The 24,582-nt window shown below is 49.5% G+C and overlaps 3 protein-coding genes across 10 annotated transcripts; 2 read left to right on the top strand and 1 right to left on the bottom strand.

The window, feature by feature from the left end:
• The first annotated feature begins 514 nt into the window (after positions 1 to 514).
• Positions 515 to 4,102, top strand: PYCR3 (pyrroline-5-carboxylate reductase 3). Its single transcript, XM_042869574.1, has 6 exons — positions 515 to 596; positions 1,464 to 1,528; positions 2,287 to 2,466; positions 2,590 to 2,802; positions 2,882 to 2,974; positions 3,361 to 4,102. Exons 1-6 carry the CDS (start codon positions 515 to 517, stop codon positions 3,541 to 3,543), a joined length of 816 nt encoding a protein of 271 aa, XP_042725508.1. The 3' UTR covers positions 3,544 to 4,102.
• A 340-nt stretch (positions 4,103 to 4,442) lies between these two features.
• TIGD5 (tigger transposable element derived 5) lies at positions 4,443 to 7,261 on the bottom strand. Its single transcript, XM_042869503.1, has one exon. It carries the CDS (start codon positions 7,259 to 7,261, stop codon positions 5,219 to 5,221), a length of 2,043 nt encoding a protein of 680 aa, XP_042725437.1. The 3' UTR covers positions 4,443 to 5,218.
• Positions 7,262 to 7,799: 538 nt separating this feature from the next.
• On the top strand, positions 7,800 to 24,275 carry EEF1D (eukaryotic translation elongation factor 1 delta). Of its 8 annotated transcripts, XM_042869552.1 has the most exons (13): positions 11,176 to 11,180; positions 12,164 to 12,859; positions 12,908 to 13,273; positions 13,374 to 13,400; positions 13,516 to 13,523; positions 14,794 to 14,920; positions 16,505 to 16,576; positions 20,792 to 20,857; positions 21,950 to 22,034; positions 22,151 to 22,251; positions 22,981 to 23,232; positions 23,578 to 23,772; positions 24,184 to 24,275. In XM_042869552.1, exons 2-13 carry the CDS (start codon positions 12,164 to 12,166, stop codon positions 24,220 to 24,222), a joined length of 2,034 nt encoding a protein of 677 aa, XP_042725486.1. In that variant the 5' UTR covers positions 11,176 to 11,180; the 3' UTR covers positions 24,223 to 24,275. The 8 variants fall into 8 exon arrangements, with proteins under 8 accessions (XP_042725480.1, XP_042725481.1, XP_042725479.1 ...); XM_042869547.1 differs by lacking the exons at positions 11,176 to 11,180; positions 12,164 to 12,859; positions 12,908 to 13,273; positions 13,374 to 13,400; positions 13,516 to 13,523 and adding exons at positions 7,801 to 7,875; positions 9,397 to 9,425 and having other exon boundaries at positions 20,795 to 20,857; XM_042869545.1 differs by lacking the exons at positions 11,176 to 11,180; positions 12,164 to 12,859; positions 12,908 to 13,273; positions 13,374 to 13,400; positions 13,516 to 13,523 and adding exons at positions 7,801 to 7,875; positions 9,397 to 9,425.
• Positions 24,276 to 24,582: the final 307 nt, after the last annotated feature.

The raw sequence follows: 24,582 nt of genomic DNA, 5'->3' as shown, positions 1-24,582 counted from the left end.
TGCCACAATGCCAAATTCAAGGGGACATTTAGCAGACCTCTCCCAGTAAGAGGACAGACATTCTCTGCTATCAGCCCAACCCCCTCATCCCCATAGGATTCCAGGCTATAGGGCTGCGTGGACTTGGAGGGGGTGCCCTATAGGAAGAAAAAAAAGAGTAAAGGGCACCCAAAAAGGTTGAGAAGCCCCCAACACAAATTCAAGAGCACCTCACATCCTCTCCCCCAAAAGGAATTAAAGAAATAAATTCCAGAACATGAAAGCTTTATAGATACCCTCTCCAGCACGTCCCCAAAATGGGAGGGGGCCCCTATGTTCCACCCCCACCCCACGTGCTTCCCGCAGCGCTCCCACCCCGGACGCTGTCCCCAAACCACGTGGAATCACCCGGAAGTTGCGTAGCCACATTGGTCACGCCCCCTTGACATCACGCCCTCCAATCGCCGCGCGGGGGTGTGCCTCGTCTGACCAATGGGAGTGGCGGGGAGGAGCGAGGGGGGCGTGGCGCGGGGCGATGGAAGCGGAGGAGCTGCGCGTGGGGTTCGTGGGCGCCGGGAGGATGGCGGGGGGCCTCGGCCGGGGGCTGCTGCGGGCAGGTATGGGGGGGACAGAGCCTTGGATTGGGGCCTTGGAGCCAGAGACACGAGATTTTCCCCAGGTTTGGTGTCCTGCCCTACAGAGAGGTGTGGGACGGCGCTGTGCACCACCTTATGTGTCCCTGCCCCCATGGAGCAGTGTGGGGACACGGGGAACAAAGCTGCCCCCTTTGAGATGTCGCTGTCCCATAGAGCAGAGTGGGGACAGCTGTGTCTAACCCCGACTTCGGTGACTCTTTCCTATAGATCAGTGCAGGGATATGAGGACAAGGCTGTCTCCTCTGTCCCATAGATCAATGCAAGGACATGGGAACAGATATTTCCCCTTTGGGATGTCCTGTCCTTGTCCCATAGCACAGCATGGGGATATGGGGACAGTTGTGTCCAGTACCACCTCTGGTCTCCTTCTCTTATAGATCAGTGTTGGGACTTGAGAACAGGGCTGTCCCCTTTGGGATGTCCCTGTCCAATAGAGGAGGGTGAGGACACGGGAATAATCTGTCCTAACTTGGATGTGGAGATGAGGACACTCGTGTTAAACGCTGGTGTTTCTCCCCTATAGAACAGTGTGAGGGCATGGGAAAACGTTTTTCCTTTCTTGGATGTCCCATAGAGCATTTTGGGGACATGGTGACAACCCTCCCAATAGTGCTAACCTAACAGATGCCCCCAACATGTAGGATCACTTCCATTGTCACCGTATGGTGTCACAACGATGCTCCCCCAGCTGTCCCCATGGCATGTCCCAATCTCTATTGCTCCACGTCCCTCGTGTTAACGGGGTTGGGGACAATGCGTTATCCCATTGGTTTTGTGGCTTCCTGTGGGCCACCCAATCCACTCATCCATGTCCCTTATGTCCCCAAGGGAAGGTCCCTGCCAGCAACATCGTTGTCAGCGCTCCCTCGGACCGCAATCTGGCAGAGTGGCGGGTGAGTGGCATGGGGACAGAGTGACAACCCCAATGGGAGGTGGCATTTGGGGTCACCTTTTGTAAAGCTCTGCAGGGCTCTGATGGACATTAGGGTGGAAGGTCCCAAAGCGTCCCCTGGAAGGGAACACTGGGTTGGGATATTGTAATCAGGACAATGAGGATGGGACAGTGGGGTTGTGATATTGCGTTGGGTCATGGGGTGGGGACAGTGGGGTCAGGACACTGGGGTTGAGACATGAGATTAGGACACTGGGTTGGGATGCAGTATTGGAACATTGGGGCTGGGACATGGGGCTAGAAAATGGGATTGGGACGTGGGATTGAGACATTGGGTTGGGGTTGGGACACAGCATCAGGATGTGAGGTTGGGATGAGAGATTGGGACACAAGGCTGGAACGTGGGGTTGGGACACTGGGTTTAGGACAGGGTTGAGACAGTGGGGTTGGGACACAGGGTAGGGACATGGGGTTGGGACATGGGGTAGGAAATAAGGGTTGTGATGTTGGGTTGGGAGGGGTTGTGGTGTTGGTTTGGGACATGGGGTTGGGATATTGGGTTGGGACCCAGTGTTGGGACATGGGGTCAGGATGAGAGGTTGGGGCATGGGGTTGGAATGTGGATTTGAGACACTGAGTTGGGACATTGGGGTTGGAATGCAAGGTTGAGACGTGGGGTTGGAATCTGGGACTGGGACGTGATGTTGTGATACGGGGCTGTGACATGGCATTGTGACCCTGTCCCCTACCCTTGTGCAGGAGTGGGGCTGTCGCACCACGCACTGCAACTTGGAGGTACTTCAGGAGAGCACAGTGGTGTTCTTGGCCACCAAGCCCCACGTGCTGCCCACAGTGCTGCAGGAGCTGCGTCCTGCTGTCACCTCCCAGCACCTCCTCATCTCGCTGGCAGCTGGTGTCAGCCTGCAGAAGCTGCAGCGGGTGGGTGCTCTCCTTTTCCTCTTGTTCCTCCTTCTCCCTCTTGCTCTTCTTCCTCCTTCTCTGCTTCCCAATCCCCCACCCCAAATGACCCCCATTACCCCTCACTGACTCTATTCCCCCCAGCTGCTCCCCACGGGGACGAAGGTGCTGCGCCTGATGCCCAACCTGCCCTGCGTGCTGCAGGTGGGAGCTGCTGTCTTCTCCCGTGGCTGTGGGGTTGGGGATGGGGATGCAGCACTGCTGCAGTCCCTGCTGTCCCCATGTGGGCTGTGTGAGGAAGTCCCTGAGTCCTACATCAACATCCACACTGGGCTCAGTGGCAGTGGCGTTGCCTATGTAAGTATCATTCACTATACTGGGTTGCTCAGCTTTTTTTTTGGGATCCTCTGGTCTCCCCACTGCTTTTCCCCTGCAGGTGTACCTGTTTGCTGAAGCCATGGCTGAGGGAGCTGTGAAGATGGGGATGCCAGGGGGCCTGGCCAGTAGGATTGCAGCCCAGACGCTGCTGGTGAGCAGTTATGGGAATGTGGGGACAACCCTATCCCCAGCCTTGGGTGCCCCTTTCTTATAGACCAGTATAGGGACATCCCTGACCCAATTTCTTGGGGTCCCTGTCCCATAAAGCAGCATGGGGACGTGGGGATCCCCTTGTCCAACCCCAACTCTGGTGTCCCTCCCCTATAGAGCAGTGTGGGGACGTGGGGAGAGGGTTGTTCCCTTTAGGTGACCATGTGCCATAGAGCACCACTGGGACATTGCTGCCCCTTCCTTGGGGTCCTTATCCCATAGATCAGTGTGAGGATATAGTGATCCTCCATCCAGTGATGAGACGATGCTGTGATCCCTGAGCAAAAAGGGGGTTTGAAGGAACCTCTTGACCCCATACATCCCCAGGGAGCAGCGAAGATGCTGCTGGAGACAGGTGAGCACCCAGCAAAGCTGCGTGGGGACGTCTGCACACCTGGTGGGACCACCATCCATGGGTTGTACCAACTGGAGAAGGGAGCATTAAGGGCCACCGTCATGAATGCAGTGCAAGCAGCCACTGAGCGGGCGAGCGAAATGGGGGAGGATTAACAGACATCCCATCTCCTCCTGTGGTAGTGGGGACCACAGCTGTTGGTGCCATCAAACCAAACCATGGTGCCACCAAAGTGAAGGCTGTTGGTCCCAGACAAAAACATGGTGCTACCAAACTGAAGCATGGCGACCCCAAACTGAAGCAACCAAACCGAAGCCTGGTGACTCTAGACTGAAGCATTGATGACAGCAAACCAAAGCACAGTGATCCCAAAGTGGAGGTTGGTGACCCCAGACTCAAGCATGGTGACACCAAACTGAAGAATGGTGACACCAAACCAAATCATGTTGACCAGCAAATGGAAGCCTGGTGACACCAGATTGAAGAACGGTGCCACCAAATCAAATCATGTTGGCCAGCAAACTGAAGCCTGGTGACACCAGACTGAAGTATGGTGATCCCAAACTGAAGCCACCAGACCAAAACTTGGTGACCCCAAACCAAACCCCTGAAGGGTCCTTGAGCCTTTTGGGAGATCCTGGGTGGAGGTGGGCGATGCTGAAGTGTGTGGTCACCATGGAGTGGGACCTAATAAAGGTGGGCAGTGCGGTGGTAGGTTTGGCTTTTTTTCTGGTTCCTTCTGTCCTTTGCTCAGTGGGATGTGTCTGTGTGGAGGTGACAGCAGTGGGGTTGGAGTCACCACGGTGGGTGGAATGGAGGTCACAGCATCACAGAGTGGTTGAGGTTGAAGGGGCCTCTGGGTCCATCTGGTATGGCACCAAGACAGGGATGGGCACATAATCTTGGAGTGAATAGTTGGGATGAGCCATAGAACCATGGAATATGGAAGAGACCTACAAAGATCATGGAGTCCAATCTCTGGTTCCACACAGGACCACCCCAAACCCTACGTTGCAGTGACTCTGAGGGATCATTTACAAAAGACAACCTCAGAGCAGGAATAAAAATCCATTTAATCTTCATAAACTCTGAAGTTAGGAGACAAAGACAACAAATAAAAACACCCACCCCACAAGTTAGCTCTAGTGACTTTTTTTCCCCTTTCTTACAATAATTAGGCTCAAATTTTAACAAAATCAGGTTGAGAAAAGAGCTGTTTAATTAATATCTCCCTGTTTTGGCAGGAAAACATTTTGGCAGTGGGAAGAGTACCAACAACCCTTTTAGGAAAGCACCCCAGGAAATGGAAATGCAGCAGTTTGCCCCACTGTCCCAGTGTGACACCATGTCCTTGCAGGGTTGGCAGAGGGTACCCATCCCATCACCCAGAGACCACCCTGGGATTACAAAAGAGCACCTCCTACATATATTTAGGGTGAGGAACGCAAGGTATGGAGAGTGTCTCACACAAAAAAACCAATCCCATGAGCCCTAAATTGCTGAGTCCCCGTTGACTGCGACCTCCATTGACAACTCCATAGGACAAACGGGGTGTCCTCGACCCCATTGATGTCCCAAGCCCCCATGGGATAATCAGTATGTGTCCCTAGTCCCATGGGTGTCCCAAGCTTCATGGGGATCCCCAGCCCCATGGGACAGTTAGGATGTCCCCAGCCCCAGTGGTGTTACCAGCCCCAATGGGGCATCCCCAACTTAACGAGTGTCTCAAGATCCATAGGTGTTCCCAGCCCCATAGGTGTCCCAAGAGCCACATAGGCATCCCAAGGATGCAAGGTGCTCAGTAGCCAGTGGGTGATCGACCACCTTGCCCTAAGGATCGGGGCTGCTGCCATGGTGCAGCCTCTGGGCCATGCTGATGAGGGAGCGGAGCTGCACCAGTTTCAGTGGTCCCACTCTCCGGGGATCCTGGCCCTCCAACCAACGCAAGGCTGTCTCCAGACCTCTGATGGCTTCGTGGGCCGTGGGCATCAAAGGGGATCCCTCTCCTCCAGCCCCATTACCCCCTCTACCAGCTCTTTCCTCTTCCTCCTTGCATCCTCCCAGGTCTTCCTCCATGGCATCCTCATCCTCATCATCCTCCCCTGTCCCTGGGGCCATATCATCCAAGTGCAGCCAGTTGGCCACCTCCTCAGGAGCCAAACGTTTGTAGGCCAATGCAGCCAGCTGGGTCAAATCACTGAAAACTTTGCCATCACCATTGCCTTCCTCTCCGGTTGTGCAATCTCCTCCTCTTCCTCCTCGCTCTTCTTCCCCAGGCTGGGGCTCAAAGGCCGCACGCAGTCCCAACAACCAACATTTCTCAATGGCATTGGGAGGGATGAGGTCCCAAGAGAGGCCAGCCAAATAGAGCATGTCCTTGAGGAGGAAGGAACGTGCAAAATCCACAGGGCCACCAGCGCTGATGGCCAAGCGCAGCAGTTCCCGCTTGTAGAGCTGCTTGAAGGCCGACACCACCCCTTGTTCCAATGGGGCTGGGATTCGGCTGCCTCCTCCAGTGGAACTGCTCCCAGTTGGGCTTTTGGAGAGGAAAAGAGCACGGATGGAGCCATCAAGGGTCTGAAGCTGGGGGAGATCCTCATGACGACCCGCAGATGATGGTGGGGACGTGAGAAGCAGCACAGCCTTCTGCTGGAGGCAGCTCCGACGTAGGTAGCGTTTGACACATGGCACAAAATCCTCAAAAAACCAAACCCGGAGAAGGGCCGGCCCCAACCTGGCTTCGGGGCTGTAGCGATACCCAGCAGGGAATTTCTCCTGGTTGTGATGACAGAGGCTGGGGGGATCACGAAGACCTCCAACCACCAACGGCTTCAGTTTGTGGGTACCAGTCAAGTTGGCAGCCAAGAGCACAGTGACGCGCTGGCGAGGAGCCGTTCGCCCAGGGAGCAGCTTCCAATAGAGCCCAGTGATGTTGGCGTTGTAGATCTGTTCATCACCATAACCTCCAGTGTCAGAACCCGGTGCTGGTGGAAGGTTGGGATGGGCAATGGAAGCGCGTTCAGGTTCAGCATGCAGAGCACCTTCACCGTAGATACGTTGACTGGAGATGCCGTGACGCTTCTGCCAACGCCAGAACCAACCATGACTTGCCTTGAAGGTACACTCAGGGCCGTAGATCTGACGGGCAAAGGCTTCTGCTTGTGCTTGGATGAGAGGCCCAGAAAGTGGCACACCGTGCTGCCGGAGTGCAAGAAACCACGCATATACAGCACGGTCTATCTCCTCTTCATTGGCCAACCGCATCTTCTTGCGTTGGGTGCCCACCTCCCCACCCAACTGCTCTAGGAACCAACGCAGCTTGGCTTCATCCTTCAGCCAACCCCGTAGGGTTCCCCCTGGCACCCCAAAAGCACGGCACACCGAAGCTTGCCGTTCTCCTTTCTTTACCCGCTCGATGGCATGCAGCTTGTCCTTGATGGAGTACGCTCGGCGGAACGCCATCTTCATTGACACGCCAACACCGCCACCATTGGAGATGCCACCACCACTGGAGGAGCAGCCACTGCCACTACTGCCATTGGAGGTGCCACCACCATTGGAAGTGCCACCACCATTGGAACTGCCACCAGCGTTGGAGGTGCCATTGCCATTGGAGGAGCCACCACTGCTACCATTGGAGGTGCCACTGCCATTGGAGGAGCCGCCACTGCTACCATTGGAGGTGCCACCACCATTGGAGGTGCCTCTGCCATTGGAAGTGCCACCACCATTAGAAGTGCCACCACCACCACCACCACCATTGGAGGTGCCTCTGCCATTGGAAGTGCCACCACCATTGGAGCTGCCACCGCTGCCGCCGCCGCCACCACCACCACCACCACCGCCGCCACCACCCTGCCGCCCTCCCGCCATGCCAGCCGCTCCCCCACCCACCTCCTCTTCCTCCCCAGCCATGGAGCAGCCATGCGGTGCGGGTATTACTATTATTTTGTTATTTGGGGGTGGGTTTTTTTTTTTAGCGGTGCGCGTTATAAGCGGGGCGGGGCGGGGCGGGGCGGAGCCGCCCTTTGTCTCCGCTCCGACCCCCGGAGGCGGCAGGGAAGGGCGGGGCGACACGTACAGCGCATGCGCGCACCCCTCTCCCCGCCTTTAGACCGCTCCGCTCTCCCCCCGCTCTCCCACGAAGTTGGACTCTCCCTCTACGCTCCCGATGCGTTTGGAATGTACCACTATGCGCGCGAGGGGGGGGAAGTCTCCTTTTTCACCCTTCCTTTTTCCATCTCTTCCTTCTCTCTTCTCCCACCCCGCGCTCTTTACGCGGATTCTTAAATCTATCGAAGAAGGTGTGATTCTCCCTCACCGCCTTTCAACGTCGAAAAGTACGCGTTATTTTTTTTATCCCCCCCCCACCCGCGCTGCTGCCTCGAGTGGTCCGCTCTGCTCCCACAATGCCCTGCGCGCGAAACGCTGCTCTCCTTTTGCCCCGCGGAGGCCGAGCGGGGCGGTGCTGGGCCTCAGCGCTGCCGGTGAGTGATCCCCGTTCGGCTTCCTCTTCATCGTTGAGGGCTCTCCCTGTGGTCCCTTCGTTCCTCGTCCCCTCAGACGGATGAGAGGTGTGGGGTTAGGGGCTGGGACGGTCTCCCCGCTTGTTCTTTAGGGGCTGGAAGGCATAAGGAGTAACGCATGCCCTCCCAAAATCTGTGAGGCCGCTTTTTTTCTTATGGAGGAGTGCCTTTAGGTCATTCATAACGTGATGTTCGCCAAACGTGAGGCTGTGTTATCTTTTAGGGCCCCTCTCCTTGTCCCAGGTTTAAGGAAAGGGGATTTCGGGCTCCCATCTCATTGGGGCTTCGGGGGAAAGAGGGGTTGGGGGTGGGGAAGACACTTATACTCCCATGCACCCCCAAAAAAGAGGATAGGAGGGAGCTTTTGTCATTTATACCTTCATATACCCCCAAAAAAAGTGAATAGGAAGGGGCTTTTGGTCACTTATACCCCTTATCCCCCAAAAAAGGAGGTTAGGAGGAGGCTTTTGGTCACTTATACCCCTGTATCCCCCCCAAAAAAGGGGGATGGAAAGGGGCTTTAAGTCATTTATAACCCCATATCCCTCCAAAAAGCAGGATAGGAGGGGAGTTTAGGTCATTTATACCCCATGTCCTCCCCAGAAACGAGGATAGGAGCAGAGTTTAGGTCATTTATGCCCTCCCATCCCCCCAAAAAGGGAGGTGTGGGGGGGTTTTAGATCACTTATATTCCTACATTCCCACCCCAAAAAAAGAGGATGTGGGGAGGCTCTATGTCATTTATGATGTCCTTGGTTATCTCTGAGACCCCATCACCTTTCTCAAAAGGATGTGGGGAAACCTCTGTTGCCTGTTGTTGTCTCTTATCTCAGGTTTAAGGAATGGGAGACTGTGGGGTCTCAGGTTGTAGGAAGATGGGTGTAAGAGCACCCATTTACCTGAGGCTTATCTTCCAGCTCCGTTCAGGGTTTTCCCCTTACCCATTCTTGGTTTGGAGCTGGGAATCGTGCAGCATTGAATTCCTACATCATCCTCTCTCCATTAATGGGCAACGCTTGGCATGGGTCATGCTCTGCATTCAGCTCTGCTGTGTTTGGGCTCTGCCTGTGTGTCCCTTCACTCATTCCAGCACCTGGCATCAGCTCATCTTGCTTTACCCTCTCCCTATGCTGCTTTTCCCAACCCCTCTAATATTCTTAATGCCTGTATTGCTGCTTTTCCTTTTCTTTCTCTGATAGCTGACTCAGGAGGTACCCATTCCAGAGCTCTGTTTTTGGCAGCAAGACAGGGCTGAAGCTGCTGACATCCTCTCTTGGGGCTTGCAGAGCATTGCAGAGATAACTCAAGCTGCTGAGGCTGCTGCTGTGTGTCACTCCTTCTGCCCCACTAAAACCCATGGCAACTGGTTCTTTCACATCTAAATCACTGATGTTTTCGAATCAGCTCTAATGATGTCTTGTATGGAGGAGAAAGTGCCTTTGCTTGGCTGTATGGCTGTAATTCTTTTTTCTCCTTTTTCAGGTGTGCCCTCTTTCTCTCTGACCTTGCAGGTATGCTTTTTTTTTCCTATTCTTCCTTGCTTGCTTTCAATTTGCTGTTCTGTGTGAAGGTGACCACTTCTGTCACTCCCTGCTGCTGATTTCCTGTGGTCTCTGTTGTGTTTTCATTGGTAGTCAGCAGTGTTGTGGCTGAGAGCAAAGAGTTTTAGGTGGTAGAGGTTGAGTGCCACTGTTGTTTCCCTGGATAAAGGTTGGTGTGGAGCTACTTGATGTAGCACAGTGACCTGATGGATGTGGTTCCTCTCCTGCTGCTTTGTGCTGCTCTTCTGATGCAGGACAGAGTCGATTCAGGGAATTAAACCAACAAAACATCAATACTAGACAGTTTCTTTTCCTTGGCCTGCAGAAATCGTGTTCCTGTGTAGTCCTTGGTGTTTTTCCTACAGCTCTTTGTCCCTGGGGAGCACAGAGATGTCTCACAGCAAGCTGCTCTGTGTCCCTGTCCTCCTGCTGCCACCTGACACTTATTTTTAATGCCATCTCTGTTTGCCAGGGAGCTGAACTGTTTGTAATCTTACTCCCTTGCTTATGACTTGCAGAAAGCAGCTGTCACTCCCCTCCAGAAATCAGAGTTGGGTGAGATTTGTTGCTTGTGCTCGTTTAAAGAGACTTTTCAAGACTGTGGGAAACACTTTAACAGCTCGGTGTGGCTTAATTTCTGGGAGAGCTGTGTTCAGCCTGGCACGTTAGGTGAGATTTAAATGGCATTTCAGCTCCAGTGCAGGAAATTGTGTAAGATCTAATGCAAGTTGCAGCTGGGAAGCTGCTGTTAACATCTTTATAAGCTGACTCTGGGGAAGGAGATGGATATATTTATTTTACAGGCTCTCAAGTGAAGAGAAATGTAGTGTTTTCCTGGACAGAGGAGAAGGGAATGGATTCCGTCAACCACTGAACAGAATGGAATTAACTTTCTTTTGGCAGCAACCCTAGGATATTGTGTGGTGTGCTTTGGTTTCATGGGCTTCTTAAAAAGTAGCTAGATTTCAGGGGATAATGCAGCCAAATAGCTGAAGTCCAAAGCTTACGTTGGATTTACAGAACAGCAGTAACTTTAGGCATTGACCTGCAGCAATGGAAGCACTGCACGGATTTATTCTGGCTTAAAATACCCAGGAATTGTGATGACAAATACCAGAACCAAGGCACTGAAGCAGCAGATAAAAATTAGAGGTTGTCTTATAGATATATTTTTTTGTAAGCTTATGGGACAGCTAAGCATTGGGCTGAGTTACTTGAGAGCATTTGATTACTTGGCACTGGTAAGTATTGATAATATCATTAGCTTTGTAGAACACCTGGTAGGTTGTGCAGAACTGAAGAATAATGCGTGTTGGGAGAGCTGGAGGGGCTCTGATCTGGAATTAAAGGTCTGAAGCAGAGATCTGCACCAGCAGGTGTGGTGGTTTGTGTAGTTAAAAACACTGTTACGTAGTGAAAGCCTTTGTATTTACCTTTTTGCTGGAAGGACTGGTGAATGCAGAGCAGAAACGATGCTTTCCCTGTTCTCATTTGTCAACATCACTGTGGTTTTTGTCCTTTAATATTAAAGATAACCGAGTGGCTGTCCTGGTAAGGGTGCATGGCTCTGGAGAGTTAATCAGCCATAAGTTTAATGATCTGTGCTGTGCAATTTGAAGAGGGGAGTTAATGAGCTGTTGGCTGTGTCCTTGCTGAATCTCTGAAACGTGGCCACGTCTCTTAAACTTTATATTTTTCCTTATTGCTGTCGCAGGAACTAAAACAGTAAGTACTCTGCAGCTGTCCTATGGTTTGGCACTTGTGGGAAATGGGGCACGAAGGCGCTGGTCTGTAGTTTTGCTGGTGGATTTCTAGACAGATTATTGCACAACTTTCAGATTTCTCTTGGGAATGTATGGCTTCAGACTATGGTAACACCTGCTTTGGGTGATTGAGGTGTTCCCAGTAAAGGATCTTGAAGGCTTTATTCACTTGTTTGTGGGTTTTTTTTTGTTTTTCCCTGGGATGACTTGAATGAATGTGTAGCCAGACAGCAGGACAGACAAATGCAGAACCCTGATGTTCTGTTTAGGAGTCCTTATTGATCTAAACAATAGGAAAAAAACCCAAACGTTTTGCCTTCATGCTTTAGCTGCAAGTTCTGGCTCATTGGAGCTCACGTAAAGATTGTTTTAAGGGAGATTTAAGTAGAACACTGCAGTGCTTTGCTGTTTTAAACAGCTTATTTTTTCCCCTAGTAAATTATGTTGGGGAAGAAAACAGCTTTGCTTTAGTAGATTTTTTTTGGATAAGCTTAATTCTCAATCTCCAGCTCTCGGTTGCTTTTCATTGCTGGTCCCTGGGGGGTTTTGAACCAAAATTGTGCTATCAGCTCCCTCTCCTGGCTTTTCAGGAGCAGAACACAAATGAGTGTAAGCAATGACCTCTAAGGATACTTGAGAATTAGAGCATCCTTCTTTTTTTTAAGCATATCTTCCCAAATCAGTGCCTGCTTGATCATACCGGATGGATAATTAAGGGCTAAGCTACTATCATGGAAAAATGAAGGCAGTTTGGCCTCCTTGAGGTACAATTTGTAATTAAAAAGGAATTTAATTAAAGGCTTAGGCTCTTTAAGGTGAATAATAATGGTTTTTGGCACTTGTAGAAATTAAAAGTACTAAAATCTAATGCATGCCCTTGCTTGATTGAGTCTTGCTGCAACTACATTGTTGTGCTTATCTTTTAATGCTGCCACTCTTTGGAAGATGAGGACCAGGAAGCCTCTCTGCCCCATAGAAAAGGTGTGGGTAGACAAGCACAAATACGATGAAGCGGAGAGACTGCATTATGAAAGAGAAGCCATGTTGGCCACCGTGGTTCCAGAGGAGTGCTTGGAGCTGGAGGCTGTCAATGGGGTCTGCAATGATGATTCCATTGAAGGTGAACTCAAGGGAGACCTGAAGAAAGGCAAAAATGGCAAGAAACAAAGGAAGAGGAAACGTTCCCCCAAACCCAAAAACATGGTCTCCCAGGTAGACTCTGTTTTGAGTGGTTTATTAGCTGACAGTGTGTGGTTTGACAAACCTTTGTATGATCATGCTGAGAGCTTGTATAGGCAAAGATTAGTGGATTGTCAATACCAGGAGGCAGCAGAGACTGAGCTGCCTGAATCAGAAGCTGTCCAAGATGCTCCCGAGCCATGGATGCTTCCAGCAGCCCTGTCCTGCTCCCATGGCAACCTGAGCGCGTGCCACCATGTCGTTCAGGGCGTCTGGGTCAACAAGTTTGACTTTGACAAGGCTGAGAAGGCGTTCCTTGAAAGGTCTCAGTTCTTTGTTCCTCCAAACATCCTCGCCATCCCCTCTGTGTGCTCAGATGGTGGGAAGGTCGGGCTGGGGACGCCGGATGAAGGCTATGTGACAGCGCTGCCTACGCCTGCTACGCCCAGCTTAGCTCCTGATGTTGTTAATTCTGCTCCCCTCCTTAGCAGCTCGCCTCGCTCCGCAGAGCCCACAGTCAACGGTAAACCTCAGGCTTCCAGCTTGCAAGCTCTCGTGTCAGAGGTGTGGTTGGAGAAACCTCTCTACGACGGCGCTGAGAAAAGCTTCTATGAGAACATGTTTGATCATCACCCTCCAGGCTCCCCCCGAGCCGCAGAGAACCAGCAGGAGGTTGGGAAGCAAGCAGGTGCTGAACACGTGGAGCTCATCAGCAGCTCTCAGCAGCCTCCACCCACCTCCTTTTTCCTGCATGAGGACAGTGAGCGTGTGTGGCTCCAGAAGATGACGTACGACAGCGCCGAGTCGCGCTACTATGCAGCTGAAGCTCTGAAAATGTCAGGAGCAAAAGAGAGCACGGGGATGCCACAACCCACAGTGGTGAAATCCCAGCCAGATGCTGAGGCTCCGAGTGTACCTGCACCAGAAAAGAAGTAGGAGAAGTTTATTCTGGGGGTAACACACATGCTAAATTGAGTCAGGATTGAGCTGGAGGAGTTTGCGTGTGTAGAAGATGAGCATCCTTTGGTGTCCACAGGACTGAGCGTGTGTTGTGCTGTAGGGAGAGGCTGCTCTTGGGTTGTTTGTGGGATGGGGAGTAGGGAAACCCCTTCAGAGAGGGGAATAAGTTGCTTTAGTGATTTATTAAACCATTTGGTTTGCAAGCTAGCTGGATTCTAGCTTACGTGGTGCCCAGGTGTGGTTGGTCAGGAAGAGCTTCTCATTATAGATGAACTCTGTTGTGAATTGTAGATAAGCATTTTCTGTCCTTGAATTGATTTATAGAAGCGTCCTTTTTAAGTCTTGGATAAGATGCAGTATGATGCTGTGCTCTCTGTTAAATCTGTGCTTTTCCATGTGACTGCCTGAACCCCAAAGTTTGCTGTAATGACACAGGGCTTGGCTGAAGTCTGCTGCTTTAACATCATTTGGCAGTGCTAAGGTAGAGACTGATGCATCTGGGGGGGGAAAAAAGGAGATTCCAGAGCTAGTATTTGTTGGAAAAGTTGTCAGATGAACATTACATCAGCTGGTATGGATTGGTGTTTATAGACAAGCTTCAGAGCGCATCTGTTCTGTATGGGACAGTTTTAGTTGGCCAGAACTAGTTAGTTCACATCCTGAGCAAGTAGGAATGGTTTCAATGCAGATTAACCCATACTGGTGTCTTTGGAATGGGTGCGTGAGGAGGATGAGTGTTTTCACTGTTGGCTTCATTGGAAATGTTTGTTGGAGAGCCGATGAGGAAGGGGATGTGTTGGGTTGGGGCATGCATTGGGTTAGGGGGTGAGTTGCTTTCTCAGTATTGAGTGGGTAGAACCTGGTCGTGGTGTGATTTTTGTTGTGATGCTTTGTCCTTGCAGCAGCTGGGTTTCTACATGCAGTGAAGTGGCCGGATGAGGCGTATGCTAAGGCAGCCATCAGTTCAGAGCTTTGTTAAAGGAAAACTGAAATTTGTTGAAATTTGTGACCTGTAAGATCAGGAAATGCCTGACAGAGTTGTGGCTTGATTCTGCTGTCTCCGCTTTCAGCTTTAAGAGCATTATTCTCTATCTGTCTCATGCAAAGGGCATCTTTCTTAGTGGTGGATTTCATTGTGTGTTGAACATGATCTAGAAAATCCTCCTCGGGAGGCTCTTTGCTGGAAGGTGGTACAGATCAGCTGATTTATTGTGCCCTCCCCGTGCCCTTGGGTGGCTGATTAGCCTACCTTGCTTTCTTAATAGGATCCTGTTTACTTAAGGCTTCCCACCAGAGGGGGATCTGCTCAGCAGAAAGCTACATTCACAGCCCTATGGGGTAGACAGCACTGCTCTCGCAACCCCATTGCAAGATTCTCACCTGAAACGCTCCTAGAAACTCATTTGTTTGTTTTTTTTCCTCTCCTCCCTCTGCAGAAAAATGGCAGTTGACTTCCTTTTGGATGAGAAGATCTGGTTTGAGAAGTTTAAGTATGATGATGCTGAGAGAAGGTACTACGAGCAGCAGGTGAACGGGCCGGCCGGCAGCTCTTCACACCAGCAGGTAATGTGCTCTCAGGTGTGCTGGAGCCTTAATGCAGAAGGACACTGTGTCCACCTGGATGTGTTCTGCATTGTTTCCACTCACTGTTGCTTTTTTTCCAAGTGTGAGAGGCTCGCTAAGCCCACCCCACCTTGTCTTTGTCTGTTGTTTGTGCACCAGAACTTGTTCAGCACAGGCAGTGTGCTGGGAGATGAGGTGCCCTTGTGAAGGTGCTGTTTTGCTGTGGTTTTGGAGCTACTAAGCTTGTCTTGGCAAGGCTTATATTGGATATATATGATGCTTGATGTTTAAAGAAAGGTTGGATTAAATGATCTCAGAGGTCTTTGCCAACCTTTATGATTCTGTGAAGGTGCCATGTCTCCAAATTAACGAGTTCCTCTCTTTGTACCCCTTGCAATACTGCATCCTATGACGCAGGAAAACTGCATCACAGCGCTGAGGTGGGGGGAGCAGGTGGAATGGGAGCGTGGTGCTGCTGCAGCACACACCTCAAAGAAAACAGTTCACACAATTCTTAGTCCTAAACTATTGCCTTTTAAAGCACAGAGCTACTATAACCTCTTCTTGCAATGTGAAAAAGCTGATAACTGCTTATGCACTTAGTTGGTGATGTGGAAAGCTGCTTAGTGATTCACGTGGCTGTCCTGCAGGGGTTCCATGGGAAGCTTCTTGCTTCAGTAGTAACTTGTAGGCATGCTCTGTCTGTTCCTGCTGCCTGTGCTAGGATAGTGGTGGCACAGCACTGGGGATACTTGCATAAAAATTAAAGAGATCTTTGGGTGGAGCAGAAAGGGGGAAGAGAACAGTTTATTTTGTGCCATGTAAGGAGGTTTTGGCTCCGAGAGATGATGTGAAGGCTCTGATGGAGATGGTGTAGTGTTCTTGCATCCACTTCTGTGCTAAGGATAAAGATCAGTGGTCGTTTAAACCTGTCTGCAGCCTCCAAGTGGTTATCCACCTGAATTCAGGCTGGTGCATGTCTGAGCTGTATAACAGAGGCTTGTGGGCAGTTTCATGTCACAGATCTTGCTCGTGGGGTTACAGTCTAGAAGAGATGAGGAGTCAGTGGATCATGGAAAATGATCCATTCCCCTCATAGGAGGGGAAATCTTCCCTATCAAGTCAGCAGGAAAATAAGGGGAACAAGCTACTGTGTGTGGCTGTACCCTGGGATTTGCCTTGCTGGGTACAAGGCTTTAGTTGGAGTTGCCATTGCATTCAGGCAAGAAGTGACAGGTAATATTAAAAGAAAAAGGGCTGCCTAATGGTAGATCTCTTAGGAGCAGAGAGGTGACTCAGCCCTCTGCCTGCAAACTGTGCAGGGTAAGAACAGAACTTGGAAAGCCCTTCACTGGGTGATCTCTGAACACATGGTCTGTTGTGACCAGTGTCTGATGTGTGCTGCTTGATTAAGAACCGATCCTTGCAGCTAGTTCAGTAACACATTCTGAATCATTAGAAGGAACCCTCCCCTATACTTACCTTTTTTTGTTGTTGTTGTTCTTAAACCTCCCTGACCAATTTCCCCATGTTTCCTATTTTCTTTTTAAAAGAAAATCTTGGTTCTTTCTGCACTGTTTGCAGGAGAACGGAGCCAGCACGATCCTCCGCGACATTGCCAGAGCCAGGGAGAATATCCAGAAATCGCTGGCCGGAGTGAGTACCCGAGCTCTCACCAGCTGGCTACCTGCAACCATTTTTTTTAGCTGTGGTGCAGAACCCTGCTGTGAACACTTCATAGATGGTGTGGCTTCTTAGTTTTAAGTCAGAGGAGACGCGTAAGGTGTGCAGCGCTGTGTATCACCAGCATGGCACAATCTTACCAGGAGCGCCGTTGCTACCAGCCTTTAAGTGACCTTAACTAACTGCATTTGGGATTAAACAAAAAATTATTCAGCTGCATTTCTTTACTTTTTCTCCTGATGGGTTTTTCGAGTTTGCTCCCACAACACTTAACAATTCACTGCTAAAACAGCCTTGCTGGGCAGCAAAGCACTGAGCTGCCAGCAGGATCGGTCCCTCGGGGTACACTGAGCTGCCACCTTCTCTTTCCTGTTTTGCTTTCAGTTTAGGGTATGTGCAAAAAAATGGTGTCTTCCATCTGCTGCATCTTGGGAATTCAAGCTGGACCATCCCATAAACGTTCAGAATAATGCATTTCTGGAGGTGTTTTTTTGTGCTGATAGGACGTAACAGGCAGCACTGTTGTAATCAGTGCTTTCAGCAAGAAGCTGGTAGTTTAAATTGAAAAGTGATTTGGTTTTATGGGCGAAGAGAAGAAGTCAGGAAAGGTAGAATATCATTTCTGGCCTCTGCATACTTGAGCATGTCTTCCATCTGAGGATAACCATCCTTTATCTGTATTGGTTTGGCCTCATAACTCCCTCTTGGGAGTTATTTCTACATCTAAGAGGGGATTGAGTACTTTCCCAGGGGAGTATTTTGTGTTCCTCCTTAACACAAGCAGTAAGAAGCTGTGTATTTGGGGTGAATACAAAGGAGTTAGGCTAATTGCTTTTCCCATGGTGATGCTACTGTTCCTGTGGAAGCTGACGTTACAAAAGCAGCTTCTGCAACTGCTTGTGTGAGTGATCCAAGTGCTACGTGGAAATTTGGATGCAGGAGCAGTGGGGTGTATTGATAGCAAGGCTGCTGGGAAAGGGTGAGCTTTGCTGTGGTTGGATTTGATGGTTCTGAGCACAGCATTGGAATCACTGGGAAGTTGGGAGGTCTTATGAAAGAGGAAGGAAGTGCTTAGAAGCTTTTTAATGCTAATTTCTGACTTGAGCATCAGTATTTCAACTAACAGCTCAGGGAAGCAGGGAAAATAATACTCGGGGCATTCAGTAGAAATTATCAGCCCCTGTCTAAGCCTTTTAGCTTGGACTTCAGTGAGGCAAATAGGTGGGGGAGTGAACCCCCATTCCATCTCCGCCAAGGCTGGAAAGCTTGTTGCAAATAAAGCATTTTAAGACCTTCTCAAATCCAGCAAGATCTAACATCAGTTTCCTCCAAAACCTGCAGCCTGCAGGAGCCAGAGCCTGGATGTGGTGAGTGGAGCCAGGAAACCTAAATAGAAATCAAATGGCAGTGCTGCTGGGTTTGCCCTGCAGGTGTGTTCTCATCTCACAGAATGGACTGTGGTTTGCCAGAGACTGAGCACAGCCTGAGGAGCTTCTTGTCCTGGCCTTTGCCTCCTGCTTAGTGAGAAGTGTGTCAGCTTGGGTTAGCCAAGTCCTGTCATAGGGAAGGCTAGGAGAACTGGCAAAGCACCAGACCAAAGCCAGAACAGTGCTGTGAATATAAAGTACTTTAAACACCAACAGGAGTTCAGTGTTGAATATCAAAAACTGTTCTGTTTTTTGTTTCCTGCAAAGAAGACTTTGAGGATTTAAGGCCAGGCTTGAGCCACGGCATCTCAAAATTGGAATCTGGGTTGTTGCAAAAAGCAGGCTTGAATTTTCCAGGCTTGAAGGAAAAGCACTGTTCTACATACACGCATTAGGGAAAGCACTCTGTGCCCTAATCTGCTCCCAGAGTATGCAGTGTCTTGGGAAAGCCAGGAACATGGCAGTGGTCTCTTCCTTGATCTCATTTTACAGATTGTCTCTTATTTTGATCATTCCACAGAGCTTCTTTCTTAGGTTTTTCAACCCATGGCTGTACCCTGGCCCTGGGACATCAGCAGTAAGCCACAGTTGAGTGTTCTGCTTCCACGTGTTGGGTTAGAAGGACTGAGCATTTGAGAAATGAGCCAGAACCATCAGCTTTTGTTTCTGAAGGGTTATTTTTTTAATCCTGGACAGGGCATCCCATAGAGCAAGCCTGAAATTCAGTTCTGCAGTGTGTGATGGAGTGCTGTGGAAGGGTTTGGGTGCTGCTTTTGTACCTCCTGAAGGAAAGCACAGAACTCTGATGCCAGAAACATTTGTTTGCACATACCTTTCACCCTGCATTGCATGGTCATCCCTGCTTTCAGCAATCACTCCAACTGACATCTGCTACATCACTAATGCTTTCCCAGGCCATGTTTTCAACATGTGCTGCAGCTGGTGGTGGTGAGATCTTACAGATGGGGTCATGAGGCATGGAAAGGAATGACTTGTCCAGCATCAGCAGCAAGTCCAGCAGTGCTGGTGGCTGAGCTCCTATTTCCTAAACCCTCCCATGGGGCTTTCATGAATGGATGCTGGATTCTGAAGTTCTTTCTGCTGTGCCCTGTTTTGTTCTGTTATAAACCCCCCCCTGTATTTGTGCAGCTCCTGGGTTTGTTTCAAAGCTTTGCACACACCTCTTGATATTGCATAAGTGCTCTGAGGCCATGTTCAGAAACCAACTAAGATTCATCCTGCTGGCCTTATGCAGGTGAAAGCATCTTCTAGTTATCAAACATGATTATGTCTGTTTGTTTTCAGTTTGGTATATGGCCAAACCTGTATTTCCCAAGCTCTGGCAGGCTGACCTGGAGAGAGGTGCATGCACCTCTGCATGCAAGGAATAGGTTTGGTTTTTGTATGAAGCACTGAGTGCTTTGGGAACAAACTGGAGGGCCTACGTGTTGTCCTGTCTGAAACACAGTTGGTAAAAGCTGCATGCTGTGCTTTGCAACTGGTTTACACATGATGGGAAAAGGCTGATACCTCCAAATCCTTCTTGGAGGAAAGTGCCAGCTTTTCCATCTGTGTCTGTTAGCAAAGAAAGAGCTCTGAGCTGTTAAAGTCCAGACATAAATTTGTCTTTCAGCTCATAATGAAGAAGTGTAGCCTCTGCCAGCTTTTCATTACTGCTCTTGTCTCTGGTTCTTAAAATTTGTTCTAGAGTCCTTGATATCCTCAACTCAGGGGGCAGCCCACAGATTCCTGTGGGACCATTTTCATAGCTTATTGAAGTAGGACATGACCACCTTCCAGAATTGGGATCTTGGCTCAGTGTTGTCACACGGTCTGGTTTCAAAGCCCTCTTACTGCAAGCCACAGCTCCATCCTTTCTTGGTAAGCACAGAGCCCACTCAAATGCTGCAGTGTTTGTCTCAGAAACGTGATGAGAGCTTCAAACTGCCAAAAGCTGCATTGCTGTGCTGAATCAACAGGCTGCTGTCAGGGGGGTGAAGGTTCTGCTGCAGCTCTCCTTGCAGGTGGCAGCTCCTGTATGTGTGATGATCATGAGTAAAAGTGCTTTTTTGGGGTGGGGATGGGTGTGACTCCTGCCAGATTTCAGCCTTCTCATTGAGTTAACTTAGACCTTGGCCCTTGCATTAAGTTGCACCGTGGATGATGCGTTTAAAGCAGGAAGAGGTCAGATAATGAGCCCATTTGCAATTCAATGTTTGCCTTTGGTGCATAAATCTATAGTTCATGATACAGTGAGCCCACTGTGGCTAGCAGTGCAAGGGTGGAAACCAACACCATTGAGTTGTTGGGTGTGGAATGGTGTTGTGTTGCCTTTCTCCTCTCTAAGATAAGGTCATCAGTGGTAATTGGAGACCTGCTAGGAGCCTTGTAGCTTTGTGTTTCTGCCTGTAGGGTCTTACACCGTGCATGGGCAGAGTTAGCGGAGGCCACGGTGTGTGCTGCAGTATTGCATGCATCCCTGACCTCACAGGTGGGGAAGTGACAAGGCTGTGCTCTTCACTCTGCCCCTCTGCTGTGTGACTTCCTGCAGGCACTGAGATGCGTAGCACAAAGAGCAGAGCTCCCAGGCGGCTGTTTTAATGCAGGCTTTGTTTGGTGTGGAGTTGGTTTGATGCTGACTCGTCGTTTGACCACTTTGCCAGCATGTGGATCTGCTTCCTGCACTCCTCCAGCATGAGTGAAATGCTTTTCCGTTTTCTTTGTTGAACCAAACATCCCCCAAACTTTTTGCCCTTTCCAGCAGAAGACAGGTCCACGTAGTAAAGAAGCTCCTGCCCGTCAAAAGAGGCAGTCAGGCCGCTCAACTGTAAGTCCTCTCAGCATGAATGGAGCTGGTTGTGTGATGCAGGAAGAGGCTGCAGTGCAGACATGGTTCTTTTCAACGAGGAGCATTTCTCTTTTGGCATACGGTTGTAGCTCACCCAACAGGGTCTTAGTAGCACAGCATTTAGGAGCTGCAGATCTGCACTTCCATCCCTGAGCCTTTACTGCCTTCAAAGATGGATTTCGTGGTGGTTTTGACCTCTGGTCTCTGTCCCTTTGGGGTGTGTGGGGAAAGGTCTCTGAGCAGGAATGTCAGAGCATCTCCCACTGCTCTGTATGTCCCATAAAAGAGCCCTGCTCTCCCAGGGCTCAGCATCTCCCACACCTGTTTTCCATTTCCTTGTATTCCTCTCTCTTAAATCTTAAGTGACTGCTTGCCAGCCATGACTGAAAACAGCATTATTATATGCAGAGTGCACTTGGAAGAATATAAACTTTCACTGTTGTATTTAGTTATAGAAAGCACTTCAAGCATGAATGACTGTATTTTCTTTTTCTTTTTCTTTTTTTTTGAGATGATCTGAAGTTACAGATAAGCCCTTTTTGCTTTTAAACCGAATGCTTTTGAAGCTGAATCGGCGTAATTGCTCCCTCAGGGTGTGTTCAAGTAAAGTTAAAGCTGCTTTGAGAGGAACTGAGGGCCGGACTGGGGAAGGTGGGAGCGTAGAAATGCTGTGATCTCTTTGCAGCCTTTCACAGGGACTTTGCTGTGTGATGTTAACAGGTCATTTCTGTGCTCTGTGCCTCAGCTCATCTGTAAGAGGAGACAGCTGCCCCAGAGAAGGGACTTAGTGTGATAACTTCCATCATGTTCTGTGTTGTTTAGTGATGGTCTGAGACTGCAAGGAGTGACTTCATCCTTTGCTCATCGCTGCCAGATGAAACTTGTTGATGTTTCATGCTTCATTATGTAGAGCCAGCTTATTTTCTTTGAAGCTTTCGTGTCCATGATTTTAGCTTAGTTCTTAATTTATTTTTTTTTTCTCCAAATGTTTGACTCTGCTTTGTTTCACTGAATTACTGAGCTTGGGAGTAGGTGAACAGATTTGTTTCGTTTCCATTTTCCTTGTTGCAGAGTGCAAGCACGAGTTCTGGTGACCAAAATGAGCTTCTTTCCAGAATCTCTCACCTGGAGGTAGAAAATCAAAACCTTCACAATGGTAAGTAGAAGAACTTTCTATCATACAAGCAGGCTGGTCGGGGTAGCTTGACTTAACTTTAGAGCTGATGCACAGTCTTCAGGCTGTTTTTTCCCCACACCACGCTCTTCTTGCAGTTGTTGCAGATCTCCAGAAGGCCATTTTCAAGCTGGAAAGTCGCCTGAATGCTCTGGAAAAATCTACCTCCCATCAACCCTCACCTGTTCCACCAACCCAGGTGAGTCCCAGCAGAGTGCTGCTTTATTGTCACAAAGTGCCAGGTTGCTTCTGAGGTTTGTCTGGGTGCTGGGAATGGAGATACAGTCAGGATGAGATTGGTACAGCTTTTCCATCAGTTTTGGCAACTGCCTTATCTTTCCCAAACCAGTTTATGCAGAAGGAAATATACCTGAAGGCAAAGAAAGAAGCTCATGCTTGAGGAAGGTGTTCAGTTGCTAGTGCCTTAAATTAGGAGCTGTACTGCTCCTCTTGTTGAGGGAGAAAATAAATTGCAGTAAATCTTGTGGTAGGAATTTGCTTGTAAATCTGTAGATCTGCAGCATCCTGGGAAAAGGGTGTGTTTTCCACCTGAGTGGAAGATGACAAGCTGTTCACCTCCAGGGGTCTTCAGGGCAATGCATGATCTCTAGATAAATTATGGCATTGGAGCATCCAGCAAGGCTGTTCTGTAAGGCCAGGTTCTCAGCTGCTCTCCTGCTCGTGTTCTGGATATTCTGAACCTCTGAGGCCTTAGGAGAAGGATCAGCTCTTGACTGTTTTTACTCTGTGAATTGTAATATGGCTATGATGGGCAAATTCAAAAGGTCCTCCTGGTCCAGTGTCCTATGTTCATGGCTGGTGGCTAATTCTTCACACCTTGTGGGCTGTGCTTTACTGTCTGTAGCAATGTGAACTCTTCTCCCCATTTTCCTTACTGCAAACTTGACTGCACGTCACCCTCATGAAGAAAGTGGAACCATTCGGTGTTCCCTCCAAGAAAGTAGAGTTGCCATCTGCTTCACCTGCAAAGAAAGCTGAGCCAGCTGCTGCAGAGGAAGATGATGATGATGATGACATCAACCTTTTTGGCAGCGATGACGAAGAGGAAGATCAAGAGGCTGCCAAAGTGCGGGAGGAGAGACTGCGTCAGTATGCAGAAAAGAAGGCCAAGAAACCAGGTCTGATTGCCAAATCTTCCATCCTTCTGGACGTGAAGCCGGTGAGTAGGTGAAGTGGGAGAGCTCCTGAGTGAAGCTGCAAATCATCTCATTTGTGCATCTGAGTTGAAGGTTTGACCTGTTTGGAAACATGCAAGGGTTCAGAGTGAGGTGGGAGATTGCAGGTGGGATATTGCAGCCTTTGTGTTGTTCCAAAGCAGATATGTTGATGTAAGAAGAATTCCCCCTCATATCTGAAGGGTGTGCAGGAAGAATCCATAAGCAGTGCAATTGCATGTGGTGATCTCAGGAAGTCTCCTCCAACTCCTATGGTTCTTTCATTTTTTTTCTGTCATTCTCATGTGACCTCAAGGAAAACATTTAATACCTTCTCCCTGCCCTTGCAGTGGGATGATGAGACTGACATGGCGAAGATGGAGGAGTGTGTGCGGTCTGTCCAAATGGATGGGCTCGTGTGGGGAGCATCTAAGCTGGTCCCAGTAGGTTATGGCATTAAGAAACTCCAAATCCAGTGTGTAGTAGAGGATGATAAAGTCGGGACAGACATCCTGGAGGAGGAGATCACCAAGTTTGAGGACTATGTAAGTATTTTTCTTGAGCCATTTTGCAGTCTTTCTGCTCCTCATCCAGCCCATTTGGAGCAACTCCTGCTTTTATGCTCAACCTGGGCAGCTCCAGTGTGGCAATGCATGAGTTTTAACCCTGGTGGTTAATGTTGGAGGTGCCTCCATCCCCATTCTGTCTCCACTGCCATGGAAATGGGAGGGTAAAAAGGCTGACCTGAAGGAGCTACCCAAAGATTGATGCAATAGCTAACACCAGTGTCCTGTTATGTCTCCTGAGGGTGGCTGGGGAGCTGGCCTCAGACCTGTGCAATGCTCAGTCTATTTTAAGCAGAGCTAGTGCATGCTGTGAAGAATTCCCCCAGTGTGAATCCTTTCTTTCTGAAAACACCTCAGTGACTTCTCGTTGCTGCTTTTGTTGTGTTGCAGGTGCAAAGTGTTGACATTGCTGCTTTCAACAAGATCTAGAAGCAAACCTATCCTCTGTGATACTGTAACTAATAAAAAGATCAAGGAGTGCAGATTGGATGATGGTTTTCTCTGTTAAATGTGACTTCCCCAGAGTGATATGTTGTAAGATGTCAGGGTATTTCCCCTGTTTTGTTCTCTTGATAAAAGGGAAGACCTCGACAAGAGGATACCTGTGTTTCCAGGTTGCTGCCTGTGATACCCTTAGCAGGTCACTTCTGCAGGTCCTTTGGTTTGTGAGGAACCAGGCCTGTGCTTAGTCTGGCCTGTGGCAAGGAGAGGACACTTCATGGGGTGTCACAGTGCCGGAGTCCAAGGTCCAGCTGCCAACACCCAGCAAGTTGGAAGCACTGCGTGGCT

The sequence above is a fragment of the Lagopus leucura genome, unplaced genomic scaffold (genome assembly GCF_019238085.1).
Source record: "Lagopus leucura isolate 7727_CA_CO unplaced genomic scaffold, USGS_WTPT01 Super-Scaffold_100002, whole genome shotgun sequence".
Taxonomy (NCBI): Eukaryota; Metazoa; Chordata; class Aves; order Galliformes; family Phasianidae; genus Lagopus; species Lagopus leucura.
This window is presented reverse-complemented; position numbering and strand designations above follow the sequence as displayed.

Excerpts from the sequence above, each read along its gene's own strand:
- PYCR3 (XM_042869574.1), top strand. The coding sequence starts at position 515 with ATGGAAGCGGAGGAGCTGCGCGTGGGGTTCGTGGGCGCCGGGAGGATG. Across the intron at positions 597-1,463 it reads CCGGGGGCTGCTGCGGGCAG|GGAAGGTCCCTGCCAGCAAC; the intron begins GTATGGGGGGGA and ends TATGTCCCCAAG. Across the intron at positions 1,529-2,286 it reads GCAATCTGGCAGAGTGGCGG|GAGTGGGGCTGTCGCACCAC; the intron begins GTGAGTGGCATG and ends ACCCTTGTGCAG.
- TIGD5 (XM_042869503.1), bottom strand. The coding sequence starts at position 7,261 with ATGGCGGGAGGGCGGCAGGGTGGTGGCGGCGGTGGTGGTGGTGGTGGT.
- EEF1D (XM_042869552.1), top strand. The coding sequence starts at position 12,164 with ATGAGGACCAGGAAGCCTCTCTGCCCCATAGAAAAGGTGTGGGTAGAC. Across the intron at positions 16,577-20,791 it reads TCCAGAAATCGCTGGCCGGA|CAGAAGACAGGTCCACGTAG; the intron begins GTGAGTACCCGA and ends TGCCCTTTCCAG. Across the intron at positions 20,858-21,949 it reads GGCAGTCAGGCCGCTCAACT|AGTGCAAGCACGAGTTCTGG; the intron begins GTAAGTCCTCTC and ends TCCTTGTTGCAG.